The 13,963-nt window shown below is 36.2% G+C and overlaps 2 protein-coding genes and 1 long non-coding RNA gene across 3 annotated transcripts; 1 reads left to right on the plus strand and 2 right to left on the minus strand.

Moving 5' to 3' along the window:
- Positions 1-1,186: 1,186 nt before the first annotated feature.
- LOC112780095 (uncharacterized) lies at positions 1,187-6,567 on the minus strand. The gene is made up of 6 exons (XM_025824434.2): positions 6,155-6,567; positions 2,825-3,200; positions 2,483-2,718; positions 2,186-2,401; positions 1,814-2,087; positions 1,187-1,709 (listed from the first exon to the last, which is right to left on the minus strand). Exons 2-5 carry the CDS (start codon positions 3,189-3,191, stop codon positions 1,986-1,988), a joined length of 921 nt encoding a protein of 306 aa, XP_025680219.1. The 5' UTR covers positions 3,192-3,200; positions 6,155-6,567; the 3' UTR covers positions 1,187-1,709; positions 1,814-1,985.
- Positions 6,568-6,624: 57 nt separating this feature from the next.
- LOC112776092 (uncharacterized) lies at positions 6,625-11,902 on the minus strand. The gene is made up of 3 exons (XR_003189789.3): positions 11,548-11,902; positions 7,126-7,350; positions 6,625-7,045 (listed from the first exon to the last, which is right to left on the minus strand). It is a non-coding gene; the product is annotated as an uncharacterized lncRNA (long non-coding RNA).
- On the plus strand, positions 8,325-11,890 carry LOC112776091 (ATP synthase gamma chain 1, chloroplastic-like). The gene has a single exon (XM_025820075.3). The coding sequence runs from the start codon at positions 10,141-10,143 to the stop codon at positions 10,711-10,713; it is 573 nt and encodes a 190-aa protein (XP_025675860.1). The 5' UTR covers positions 8,325-10,140; the 3' UTR covers positions 10,714-11,890.
- Positions 11,903-13,963: the final 2,061 nt, after the last annotated feature.

Raw genomic sequence — 13,963 nt, forward strand, 5'->3', positions numbered from 1 at the left:
GACTATATTTTATTTCAATTGTGCATGGGTTGTTTGAGCTAAGCTTATAATAATGTAAATTTTTTTTCCTCCTGATTTTGCATCTTATGTTGATTTAGTATGAAAAAAAATATTTGTTCAAAAATAAATTTAAATTTTTTTGTATTGGATTTAATGTTTGATTCCGCTAAATCAAGTGCTATATATTATTCTCTTACAAAAGTATTTATTAGTTGGATTCGTGTCTAAGCCATTTTTACCTATTTTCTTGGTGCTGGATCTTTTTTACTTGCATTTTTTGTGAAACATGTGATAACCAAGTAAATTGAAGGTGAATTTAAATTGGTCATCATTACAGTTAAAGAGAATTTTTCAGCTTTTCACATCTCTCTTGGACTTTATTATGGTATCAATTTGTATGTCAAATATTGTTTCCAAGCATAACTAAGGTTATTAAAATTGGTTATTCGACTAATTAATTAATTTTTTTCTGCTTTCACATCTCAATATGACTTTCGTGTATGGTAAATATTGACTTTTCTCTTACATTATTACACTATTACCTATATATCAGTATGAATATTGAGTAATGCAGCTTATTTGATATAGAACATACACTACTTAAACACTACAAAGGAAATGGGAAATAGTGGCGGTTCCTGGAGTGATGTGCGGCAGTTTCAAACCGCCGCGAAACAAAATTCCAGCGGTTTGTTAAGCGTTGCCTATTAGGGGGTGGTTATATGATTTTGCGGCGGTTCTCAGGAACCGCTGGCACAACCGCCGCAAAACCTAAGATTAGCATTGCAATGTTTAGCGGCGGTTTAAAACGGCTGCGATCTGGAAATCTGTGATCGACACGAAATGTTCGGCGGTTTGAAACCGCCGCTGTTTAATTGCCACGGTTTAAAGACTAATGCATTTACCGGCAGTTTGAAAACATCGCGGTTTAACGGCCAATGTTTTTTGAAATGTAACTGGCGGCGGTTTTGCTATCTCCTAACCTGAATTTTCAAATTTCTAACAGCTAGTTCGCAACCGCCACTATTTTCCGGTTAAATGGCCGCAAAAATACTATTTTGTACACTGGCAATCAACGCTGTTTTTTATTTCAATGTACATTTTTTTGTTTTTTTTAAATCGTTCTTAATATTAGTAAGTTAAATTATTTAAAATCCCGAAAAATAAATTGCAAGGTAAACGACAATAGCAAAACCATTAATTTAATTAATATAATTATCCGAATATCAACAAAGTGTACTCCTTACTAAGAGTTGCATAATCAACAAAATAAAAGTGTATATCTGAAAGAAGAAAAGGTTCCACAATCCTAAGATCTACTTTCTATTCTGTCCCTCCAACGCACTCATCCATGTGGCGACGTCTGATGGCAGCTTCCTACCTTGCCCTTGAAGTAGACATAACAAAGCACTCTCCATTGCCTGCATCCTGACCTTCCCAGCTGCTACTTCATCCTCCACTGCCTTCCTTTTCAATTTCTCTGCTGCCAACTCTGCTTGTAGTTCAAGCAGCACCCTTTGGGTCACCTCCCTTTCAAAACCGTTGCTCGGCTGATGGAAATTCATACCGAAGACTTAACTAGAAGTCGGTCCCAACCCCATGCCACGCACTCTACCCGGGCGCTCTTTTCCGAGAGCTTGAGCAAGCGAATCATTCTGAGATAACAGTCTAGAAGATTCATCGCCTTGCTCAATAGCCTCAATTCTTTCCTACACACATAGATAAGCAATTAAGAGCATTTATTAGCAAGTCGCTAACCGCACAGACTTCCAATAAAATTTTAAAAACTAAAACATAGGATTGAACACATTACTTTCTCCAATAGCGCGAGCTGCATCATGGATATAGGAGCCATTAGTTCTTTTGTGCGTTAAGAGATACAACTCTCCTCTACTAACTATCCTCCCTTGTCGTTCCGACTGTACCAATAATGATGATAAAGTGAATAAGGTAGAGGAACAGATAGTTCAAAAACATTCCCAAAATTAGATTGCCTCTTCTTCTCCGAGCCTTGCCAAGCTTTTTGATCTGCCGGTGTGGGTGTAAAGCTGCTTTGATCGATTCTCGGCATTTTTCTTACACTTCTCCTGTCATGCCATCAAATTAAGAGTTATTAGACACTAGTTCTGACGAACTAAATGAAGCATAAATGGACTTTGTCTGTTATGAAACAAAACTATATTACCTGTGTCTCTTCGCTATTGCGATAATCGAAAAACTTTCTCCAATGGTCCACAGTAATTCCATCTTGGCGGTTTTCAATATTTTCTGCAAGTGAAAGTTCGGGGTCATAGCAGTGATGGTATAATCTATTCCTCGTTTCCTTCCAAGACCTTTCTAGCATTTTGAATATTATACGCTTTATAATTCCTCTACTATCTTCTTTAAAATGGAACATTTCCTGCAACATTAAAATTAAGCTGTGAGTAGTGTTCAAAGTATGAGTTTGGAATGGTACGAAGAAATAAAAATAACATTTTACCTTTACTATTTCATTATAGACCTTGTCCCTGGTGCGAACCTTTCTCCAGTCCCTCTCGCAGATTGAGAATTTGGTGTAGTCAGATCCTAGCAGTCTCATAACGCCGCTCAGTAGACCTGCTTCATCCCCAACTAGTTGCAGTGCACTGTTAAACCTGAGTACGACCTTTCTTCCGTTAGGTGGCTTCATAGCTTCCTTCACACTCAGTTTGACATGTTTGATTGTGCCATCGGATTCTGTAAAACATATTAATTCTTAGTTAGCTACCATTGGAGTCAAGCTGCGAAAACATCATAGAAAAATAGGGCAATGAAAAGTAGAATTAAATAAGTTCTCTTATACCAATTGTTTTAACATCCCAAAATTCTGTGTTCTTACGTCCCTTGCGCTTCTGAGCATCCTGTGCAGCAAAAAAGTTATCCACATATTGGTCAAAAGAATCTACCTCATCTGCCTCTGGGTCTACCTCTTCGGCGTCCGGCTCCGAGTTTTGAACATCATTCATGGAAGCCTGTGGAGCAGGCAGTGGTTCGGTTCGGGGCGGACGAAAGGGGCGTAAAGACGAGGATATGGGGGCACTACTGCCACTGGGCGGCGGAATTGGGTAGTCTGCTCTCTGCGAAGTTGAAGCCACATGACCTCCCACTTGAGGCTGCTGACATGCTGTGTCTACACGGGCTTTCTTCGTGAAACGACCTACCCGATGCATCTTTTCCAACTGCATTCAGATTAAAACGAAGTAATAACAATTAATATGTACATAATAATATAAATTAACATGCAAAAAGGACACCGGCATACCCCAATTACATGAGTACATGAGTACATGAGTACATGAGTTGAGATACCATGTTAACAAAGAAATCAAATATGTGGGGCATAAAAAAACATCGATGTAGGCACAATTTCTCTATAATGCCTAGAATCAACAGCGAAAAATGTTGCTAGCGTATCCATCTGGAAAGACTACGTTCTTGATAGTCCTTAGAAAGAGCTCCTTCTGTGGATTGGTCATAGTAAAGATGGCGGATGGGTACTTTCCATCTTCCCGTGGCCACAAATCATGCTTGATTCCCATCGATTGGAGGTCTCTTCGAGCTTTAATGTGGTCTTTAGACTTACCTTTCTCGTTCATTATGGTGAATATTATGTTGTCGTACACGTTCTTCTCTATGTGCATGACATCAAGGTTGTGACGCAATTCATTGTTCTCCCAATATGGCAGCTCAAAGAATATACTCCTCTTCTTCCAAGGAATCTCGTCTTGCATGGGAGTTTGCTGTCCGCGTGTCTTTTTCCCCGTAACCGATTGCACCTTGCCAAATTGGACATGCACACCCTCTAACTGCCGGATAATGTCTCTACCAGAGACTCTAATAGGCGGACCTCTATCCTCTATCTTTCCATCAAAGGAGTACCGGTCATTTCTGTATTTGTGGTCATGATTCAGAAAGCGACGATGACCCATGAAACACCATTTCTGGCTGTGTGTAAGGCGGTTAGTTTCAGCATCCAAATTGCACGCAGGACAGGCTCTCCCACCGTACGTGTTCCACCCAGATAAGTTCCCCAAGCCTAGAAAATCACTGATTGTCCACATCAACGCAGCATGCATCTTGAAGGTTTTTTTCTCGACTGCATCATAAGTTTCAACATCCCTCCATAATTGCTTCAACTTATTGATAAACGGCTCTAGGTACACATTTATGTCATTTTCAGGCATTTTAGGACCAGCAATAATCATAGAGAGGATAAACGAAGAGGGTTTCATGCATATCCAGGGCGGCATGTCATACGGGATAAGAACCACTGGCCAAATTGAGTACTTTGAGCTCATGTTCCAAAAAGGGTAAAAGCCATCGCTAGCTAATGCTAGGCAAACACTACGCGGATCACGAGAAAAGTCGGAATATTGTACGTCAAATGACTTCCATGCCTCAGCGTCCCTTGGATGCCTATACATACCATCAGAGTTAGGACCTCTCTTATGCCACAGCATGTCAACGGCTATCTTACTAGACATATATAACCTCTGCAATCGTGGAATAAGGGGGAAGTAACGAAGAATCTTCGCCGCTTGTAGTTTGCCGTTCTTCTTGACAACCATCTTGATCCTCACCCTAGAGTTCTTCTTAGTCTTATGCTTCCATCTCGATGTCCCACACTGCTTGCATTTGGTCAACTCTTAGTCGTTGCCCTGGTATAGCATGCAGTCATTTGGACATGCATCTATCTTCTTGTATGCGAGACCGAGTTTTCTTATGACTTTTTTGGCATCGTGAACAGTGGATGGAATCCGGGCATGCTCAAAGGTGTCCGCGAGCAACTCCAATATCATTCCGAAGGCCTTATTGCTCACTCCCCACATGGACTTAATGTAATAGAGCCTCACCAAGAAAGATAACTTAGAGAACTTTGAACATCCTGGGTATAACTCCTGCTCCCCGTCTTCGAGTAGGTCGTGGAAGTTGCGGGTCTCTCAACTAGGTTCATTGTATAAGTAAGGCAACTCATCCATAGCACCGCCGTCAGGTTCATTCTCCGATTCTTCTTCGGGACCGGGAAGTCCTGAGAAGTTGAATGCATCGTGGACCATATCAAGCATCGGGGCATTGAAATGTTGTTCAGATTGATCTTCTTGTCCGTCACAAGAGCGCTCGACCCCACGTCTTTCACCGTGATGGATCCAAAATGTGTAAGTAGACGGGAAAGGGTTGATCACCAAGTGATCAAACGCATCTTCTCTATTTTGTAAGAGGCGGAAGCCACACTTCGGACATGGATAACGTATCATCCCATCAGATGATGCATTGGCAAATGCAAAATCTAGGAATCTGGTCAAACCGTCCCTATATTCTGCACCAACTCGTGACTTTGAAATCCAACTCTTATCGATATCTAGTTTAATGAAAAAATTGGAACGACAATAAATCGTAAAATAAAGTCAGACCACGAGAAAAAAGTAAATAATTAACACTTGATATAGAATGGGAGAATAACTCCTAAACCGAATAATAAAACACACATTTACTAACATCCAGGATAATACACAGCTAACAGAAAAATAAAAAAATATTGCTTACTCATGAATAATTTTGCACTTTCGTAAAAAGATTACTGGAAGAAAGAAACTCTGGGTCCAATGTCAAATATTTGAAACGGAAAATAAAATTCCTTCCTTAAAAAAGAACAAGAAAAAAGAGGAATATTATATTAATCTGAGAAATAATAAAATGAAAAAATTAATCTAGTATTACAATATAATGTATTAGTTAAATTAAAAATAAATCGATTTAACATTTAATAATTAATATACGTGTAATTAATAATGCTTTATTAATTAAGAAAGTAATTTAAGTGAGAGTTAATCAACATTGAATTTGTAATTTTCATCATGTATGGGTTCCACTATCTTGATCGACTTCACCGACTTCCTCAATCTAAAAGAACTTAATCCACCAGATTTACTGATTTTGGATTTAGTTACGATAACACTAGAAAGCTACCATGTATAAGGATGGCATTTCACTTGTATCTTTACTAATTTCTCATTTTAGCAAATTTTCTTATTTCCATTTTTCTCTTAGGTATTTATTTCTCTATCACGTATGGTTCTCATCACAGTAAAGTTGAAGATTATAGGAAAGATGAAATAGTAATTTTAAAGCTTACGGTGTACAATAACTTTATCAGGAAGTTTCTTCACAAACTGCTCCGCAGCATATCTCCAATCTGTAGACTGAAATACCAAGCGCAATTCAACACTTAAAGCTTGAATAAAGTGTGCAGGACCAATTTAAACTTTAAATTTGCACATAAAGCTTCTAATTTTGTAGTAACTAGCTAGCTATTAGGGGTGCGGTACAATTTGGTTTGGTTTTTGAGAGAAAAGTCATCCGATCCAATCGTTTAATTAAAGTGCGGTTCAGTTTGGTTCGGTTTTTTTCTCGAAGCCATCCGAACCAAACCAAACCAATTAAATTCGGTTTGGTTTGGTTCGGTTTGTTCGGTTTTTTCAATAATTCAAAAAAAATATATTACCATACTATTTCACAAAATCATAACATTGAAATCGACAAACACAAATACACAATAGCTAATAATAATAATAATAATAATAATAATAATAATAATAATAATAATAATAATAATAATAATAATAATATAGCACTAGTAGAAAATCATTCTAATCTAATTATACATTCTAATAGTTATACATTCTAATAATAAAGAGACATTGAGATGAATGGATTAATAGACATTGAATATATACATTCTAATAATAAAGAGACATTCTAATAGTTATACATTCTAATAATAAAGAGACATTGAATATATAGACATTGAGATGAATGGATTAATATGCTGCTGACTTTCCTGCAATTTGTTGAGCTCTCAGAATGTTGTTGCGCCTTCTCCACCAGCAAACTGACCCCCCCCCCCACAAGTGCCACCGCCATGAAACTAACACCTAATCCAATGCCCGCTCTATCACCCCCAGAGAGACCACGTCCACAGCTAGGTAAACTAGGTATACCACACAGTCCTCTGTTATCCGTAAAACTGCGTGCACCCAAAACAATATCAACATTACATTGTGTTATTCTGAACATTAATCATCCATTCATAATAACATAACATACTTGAAGCTAGCTCTGTGCAATAGTCTTCCTCCTAGACTTGCTGGAACACTTCCAGACAGCCTATTCCCATTTAGGTTCCTGCATCCACACAACTTTAGTACTGATTTCTCATTGTCTTATAAGTTTCATTTCTTCAACTTTAGACAATCTTATAGTCTCTGTAATGATGTCAACTCTCCAAGACTTTCTGGGATTGCTCCTTCCAAAAAGTTATAGGATAGATCACTGCATGATTGATTATTATGCCATTTAGAAACTGCATTACTATGATAATCAAACTTCTTTTCAATAACATAGATTATAAATTAACCGTTTATGTTTCTATTAATCCAGCATTCCAGCAATAAACTGAAAAATAAATCTATAACCAGCAATCCAGCAATACCAAATTATCAATAATAAACTGAACAATACACTGATCTCAATACACTGAACAATAATTTAATAACCAGCAAATTAAACAGCAATAAACAGCAATCATATTAACTTGAAATGGTTCAAATTAAACAACAATAAATAGCAACCATAAACAGTAATAAACACTAAACAGCAACCACCAGTAAACAGCAAATGGTTCATATTGACTCGGGCTCCATATTGACAGTAAACATCAATAAACAGCAAATTACCTGAATCGGTGGCTCGGGCTCCATGTTGACTTGGGAGGAAGGCTGACTGGGAGACTCGGAGGTGCTGCTGTGCTGGGAGTGGGTTGAACTGATGATAGTGGCGCTGAGTGGGAGAACCCAGAAACACTGCTGGCGCTGGGTGGTGGCATCTCAACGACGACGGCGTGGTGCTGTGCGTGGGCGACGGCGTTGTGCTGTTGGTGGCGTCTCCGTGAAGAGGAAGGCTTCGGCGTGGTGCTGTGGGTGGCGTCGTGCTTTGGGGATTTGGAGAAGAGAGAGCGAGAGCGATTGAGTAGTAGAGACTAGAGAGTAGAGAGCGCAGCCGCAGGTTACGGATTGGGAGTTTGGGGGGTTAGGGCCAGGGACGGCCGGGGGGGGGGGGCGCTCTCACACTCGCGCAGGCAGCAACTTTGTTCATTTGGGGAGTGGGGGTCTGGGGGGTGGGGTTAGGCATTTTTAGGGTTTTTTCCGAACCGGTTCGGTTCGGTTCGGTTAGGGTTTTCAGAGTCAAAACCGAAAACCAAACCGAACCGCACAAAAAACAGCAAAATTAGTGTTTTTCAGTTTTTTTGGTTTTCGGTTAATTCGGTTCTCGATTTTTCGGTTCGGTCCGTCAGTTTATTTCGGTCCGGATCGGTTTTGAATACCCCTACTAGCTATATATATATATATATATGTGGTTAATATCCTCCCATAACATTATATGATGGAAGTGTCATATGTGATCACATACATGTGAAAGTAACTATAAATATATTTATTCTTGTGCAGCCAAAAATAACCATAAAGATGCAATTGGATTGTGACAGATGCTGAACAATGGAAAACAAAACTCTTTGTTTCATTGTTTCCCTTGAAAATGAAAAAAGAAAAATAAAGGAGATTCATATCATCAGAAAATAAACAAATGCCCACATTATGAGAAATCAACAAAAATCACATTAACCTAAAAATTAGATTTTTGAGTATCAATGAACATGAACATTTAACCATATTAAACATCTGATCAAAAAATAATTGTTACAGCTAATTTTGACCAGTTTTATAGGTGCAAGTCATTAGCAAAGACTGGAGTCAGGCTAATTCTAAACTAATCATTGGCCTTTGAAATAGAAAAATAAAATACAATAAATTAAGAAAACGGCTTAATGCACATCACTAAGTCAGAGGTACAGTTTTTGGGTTATACAAATTCCATTAACTTGTTATCAATTGTTCTAATAATAGAAAAGATGATAAAATCTTTTGTAGTAATATACAAGTCACTTTCACTTGGTCTACCACGAAGACAAGAAAAGCCAAAAATTCACAAAATGCTTTATCATCTCTTCATTTTAAATAAAATACATAAACATCATAATTCTCAAAAAAATCCAAATTATTACATATGATTCTAAAAATCACTAACACAAAACAAAACAGTAAATTGGTACCAAATCAAGAAGAAAATGATTAAAGTGGACCAATTTGAATTACAACCTCACTAATGAGTCAATCACTAAAAATATCACTAATGAGTCAATCACTAAGAACATAACGTCTCATATAACTCCATGCTCATCAAAATAATTAAGACAGGGCATCTTCCTCAGTGTCAATTGAACCTTTTAATGTTATTATTTCAGTCTTAAGTAACGAAATACCATATTCATCCCTACCAAGTTCAATCATCAAGTCATAACCTAACACCTAAAATCAACCATAGAAAGAGTGACATATATAGAGAATAGTTACTTGGGTAAACATTATATTCATAAAAGTTGTAATTAAAGAGCTGCAACTTTCTAGCTTAGTTCAATGAAGCTAAATTTCCAAATGTGTTCATGTCAGTTTATTTATTTATTTTTGAACTGCTGGCTGCATTTTTCAATTAACCATAATATTAGCCAATGGGTAACACACTTGAAAAAATAGAATGCCCCCTCCTTCCTTTTTCTCAAAGAAAAAAAAACCCACATCTTTAGACACATCAACCAGCCAAAATTATCAAATGGAACTGCAAACCATAAGTACAAGATTACAAGAAACAACTACAACCAAACCTTTTTCTCACTAAACCTATGGTTGATATAATATATAACCATAGTTTAATAGTTTAATAATATATTAATGTTAATAGGTTTCTTGTTCCAATAATAGCTTAGCCTTTACTCCATCTGCAATAATGTCTTGTTCCAATCTCACTATGTTGGTGTCCTCAAAACCTTCTCTTTCTGATGCCTCCAACCTCTCCTTCCATTCTGTTATCAACCCTTTTCAGCTCCCTTCACAAAACTCACCCTCATGCAGCCTCTCACGTTCTTCTGTCACCCAAGTACAGTGTGGTCTCAGAGAGCTCAGAAACCGCATAGAATCTGTCAAGAACACATAGAAGATCACAGAAGCAATGAAGCTTGTTGCTGCCACTAAAGTCAGAAGGGCTCAAGAAGCTGTTGTTAATGGAAGACCCTTCTCAGAGACTCTTGTTGAGGTCCTTTACAACATCAACGAGCAGCTCCAAACTGAGGAAATTGATGTCCCACTCACAAAAGTTAGGCCAATGAAGAAGGTAGCACTGGTTGTGTGCACTGGTGATAGAGGTCTTTGTGGTGGTTTCAACAATAACATCATCAAGAAAGCCGAAGAAAGAATTGCTGAATTGAAGGATCTTGGTCTTGACTACACTATCATTAGTGTTGGCAAGAAGGGTAACTCTTACTTCCTCCGTAGGCCTTATATACCAGTTGATCGGTTTTTAGAAGGAGGATCACTCCCAAATGCGAAAGAGACTCAGGCAATTGCTGATGATGCCTTCTCGTTGTTTATCAGTGAAGAGGTTGACAAAGTAGAACTCTTATACACAAAGTTTGTGTCATTGGTGAAATCAGAACCTATGATTCACACCTTACTTCCACTGTCGCCAAGAAACAACTCCAACCATAGGTTTCTTGTAATCTCCATATTGGAACAAAAATGCTAAGCTATTAAACTATGTTTGCTATTACACTACTACTCCTTCTGCTCCACCATCTGCTCCTTATTGCTACTATCCGGTTTATTATAATTGTGATCCATCTCCCAATGATTTATTTTTATCATGTTCTATTTCTTTCTTTCAGTTACCATAATTTTAGACAGTGGTTGTGATATCCTTCATTTTAATATATCCCTATCATTGATTAATTAAGCAAAACAGAGCATGCTGAATTATTTTGCCCTAGTCACAAGGAAGTGTGTCTCTTACACTACATTATTCCATTACTTTAAATTGGTAAAATTCAATCCAATCGAAAACTTATGTGATTTCTAACTTAGTCAATTTAACTCGGTCTTTCTAACAAACAGCATAATAATTAGGTTTCTATTTCAGAAGGGTTGCTCTATGCACAACTTTATGAAAACAGAGCTATTTTCGGAAGGTTCATACTTTGAATAGAGGAGTAAACTTGGAACACAGAAACATAAAAATGGCAGATATTCTTGCTTACTAAAAGTAGATTCTACTTAATTTAGTCAACCACACAGTCCCACAGGAAGTACATTAGTTTAATCCAAATTGAAAGTGCAAAACTGGATTCCAATATGAAATTGCACTAAGCACAAACGTATCAAAACTCAGGGGTTCAGAAATTGGGAAAAGAAAATCAAATCTGCTCACTAAATTAGGAGAGAAAATCGGAACATACGAGGGAGAGGATCGTTCCTCACATGCTTTTGACACCAAAAGTTCACATGGGACAGGGATGAAATTGATGTTGAAATTAATTTATGAACAGCCACTCAAATTAAATTGGGGGAGGGGACAAGAACGAACCTGAGAGAGGGGAGAGGGGGCGATCGGCGCACAGCAGGGAAAGGGCAAGGGGGAAGGCTGCCGACGACGTCACGACGGAGGTGGAAGGAGACCCGCGATTGGCGCTATGCTCTGCTAGGGTTCGCGCCGAAAAGAGGGAAGGTTATTGGCGCCTTAATGTATTGGTTGTGGTTCTTTAATGAAACAACCCCCTTCTCCCATCTTGTTATTAGATGCGGTTGGGACAAATAGGGCAACCATTTTGGATTTATTGGAGGCGGACCATCAAAACGCATGAAGAACTGCAGCAGCTCACTCGAACAACAGCGCTCTGGAAAAAGGGCTGGTATTTTACCGCAGGTAACACCCGGTTCCCTTGTAGTGAAATAACTCATGAAAGATATTTGTGACCTAATTAATCTAATTTTAAAATTGGCAGAATTAATTTAAAAATGTTATGGAAAAAGCTGTGTAAAAAGTGTATGAAGAAGGAAGTAGTGTACCAAATAAAATAGATATGTGGTGTAAAATAGTTGGAGCCAAAAGAAGAAAAATTTATGAACTTAGAATAGAATTTACTATAGTTGAAAAAAAGTCTAATTATTGTGGCTTTAGTTTTCAGTCATACGATTGATTAGAAAGATCAAAACATGAAAAAATAATTAAGAAAATGCAAGAGGAGAATGATGATTTGAAAATTAGATTGAGAAAGATAGAAAAAGGATTTGAACTTAATAACTGTTTACTTCAACCAATAATAAAAAAGCTTAATTTTAAAATTTTGATTTCTCAACTATAAAGTGAAAAAAATTTTGATTTCTCAACTACAAAGTGAAAAAATAAATACAGAAAAGGACAAAGATGGTAAACGTACCTCTAAAAAATGATTATGTCATTGTAATTATAATTTTAGTTAGTGATTAAAGACTTTAAAGTAGTGTTTGGAAGAGAAATAGAGACTGAGAAACTGAGACTAAGAGACAGAGATTGAAATAAGTCTCAGTATTGTGTTCAACGTAAGTAGGAGACAGAGATTGAAATAAAAATAAAATTTTAATTTAATTTGAACAAAAGATAAAGTTGGAATTAATTAATTGAAATGGGGTATTTTAGATATAAAATGTTATTAAAGTTTCAATTTTTGGAGGTACTAAAATACTGAAATTTTAGAGATAGAGACTGGAATTTTAATACCAGTCTCTGAACCAACAAATATAATACTGAGTTCTAGTTTCCTAATCTCTTTCTCAGTACCTCAAAACAAATGCTACCTAAATGATGTGATTAATAATTAGAGACATTAAAATGATGTAATTAGTTTTAAAAGCAATACTTTTATAAATCTATGTTCATGATTTTTATATTTTGTTAAATTATAATTGTATATAAAAATGAGAGTTTAAGAATAATAGATGTAAAATTTAGTAAAAAAATGGATAAATAGAAAATTAGGATCAACGATCGATTTAGCTATCACAAAGCCTGATCGTTATCAGTAATGGAAAATTTGGTTACTAATGGTTGGTCCTTAATTAGCGATCAATATATTGGTTGCTAATTAGCGACTCTCAGCGACCGATTTAGCGACCGAAAATTTAGTTACCATTTAGCGACCGATTTGGTTAGTGATTGATTTTGTTTGATGAGAATTTAGTAGTCTTGATTGAAAATCGGTCACTAAATTAGTAGATTGCCAAAATCGGTCAGTAGTGATACTTTTTCTTCTCAATCTCTTTTTTGTTAAAAAATTGCAAATCTTTTTAATCAATCATCAACACTCTAATATTAAAGAAAAAATTTTTATATTAGTAATTATTGTGGTGGATCAATTTTATTTATGTACTGAAATCAAACATTATTAGCTGTTAAATATACTAATTGTTCGTTTCAAATTTAAAAAATAGGATAACATTAAACTTATTTAAAATTTTTTAAGATTAAAATAAAATGTTCGATACTTTTTAAGATAAAAATAGGACGTTTAAAATATTAGAAATCAATTACAATTTGATCTAAACGTTAAAGACTCTTAGCGAATTTGATCCAAAATAATAGTATATCGTCCTAGGTAATATATCTTGCTTATTTTTAGCGAATATTTCTTAATCTGTTTTTCACTATTTTTTAGATTATATTTTAACTTTTATATACATAAGAATAATATATAATTATAATTCAATAATAACAATTATGCTAATTTTTTATATAAAAATCAAATTTTTTAAACTTTTATTACATTATAAATTTTTTTATACCATATAATAAAATTAATTATCCCAAAAACGTAACCTAATAAATAAAAAAAAACACATAGATATTATAGCTCTAACACAACGAGTTTGACTATACTTTGATAAACTTGATCCTCGCTCAATGAGTACGAGGTTAATGCTATATTGAATTGAATCACATTCATCATCAGTACAACTTCGTTCTT

The sequence above is a fragment of the Arachis hypogaea genome, chromosome 19, assembly GCF_003086295.3.
Source record: "Arachis hypogaea cultivar Tifrunner chromosome 19, arahy.Tifrunner.gnm2.J5K5, whole genome shotgun sequence".
Taxonomy (NCBI): domain Eukaryota; kingdom Viridiplantae; phylum Streptophyta; class Magnoliopsida; order Fabales; family Fabaceae; genus Arachis; species Arachis hypogaea.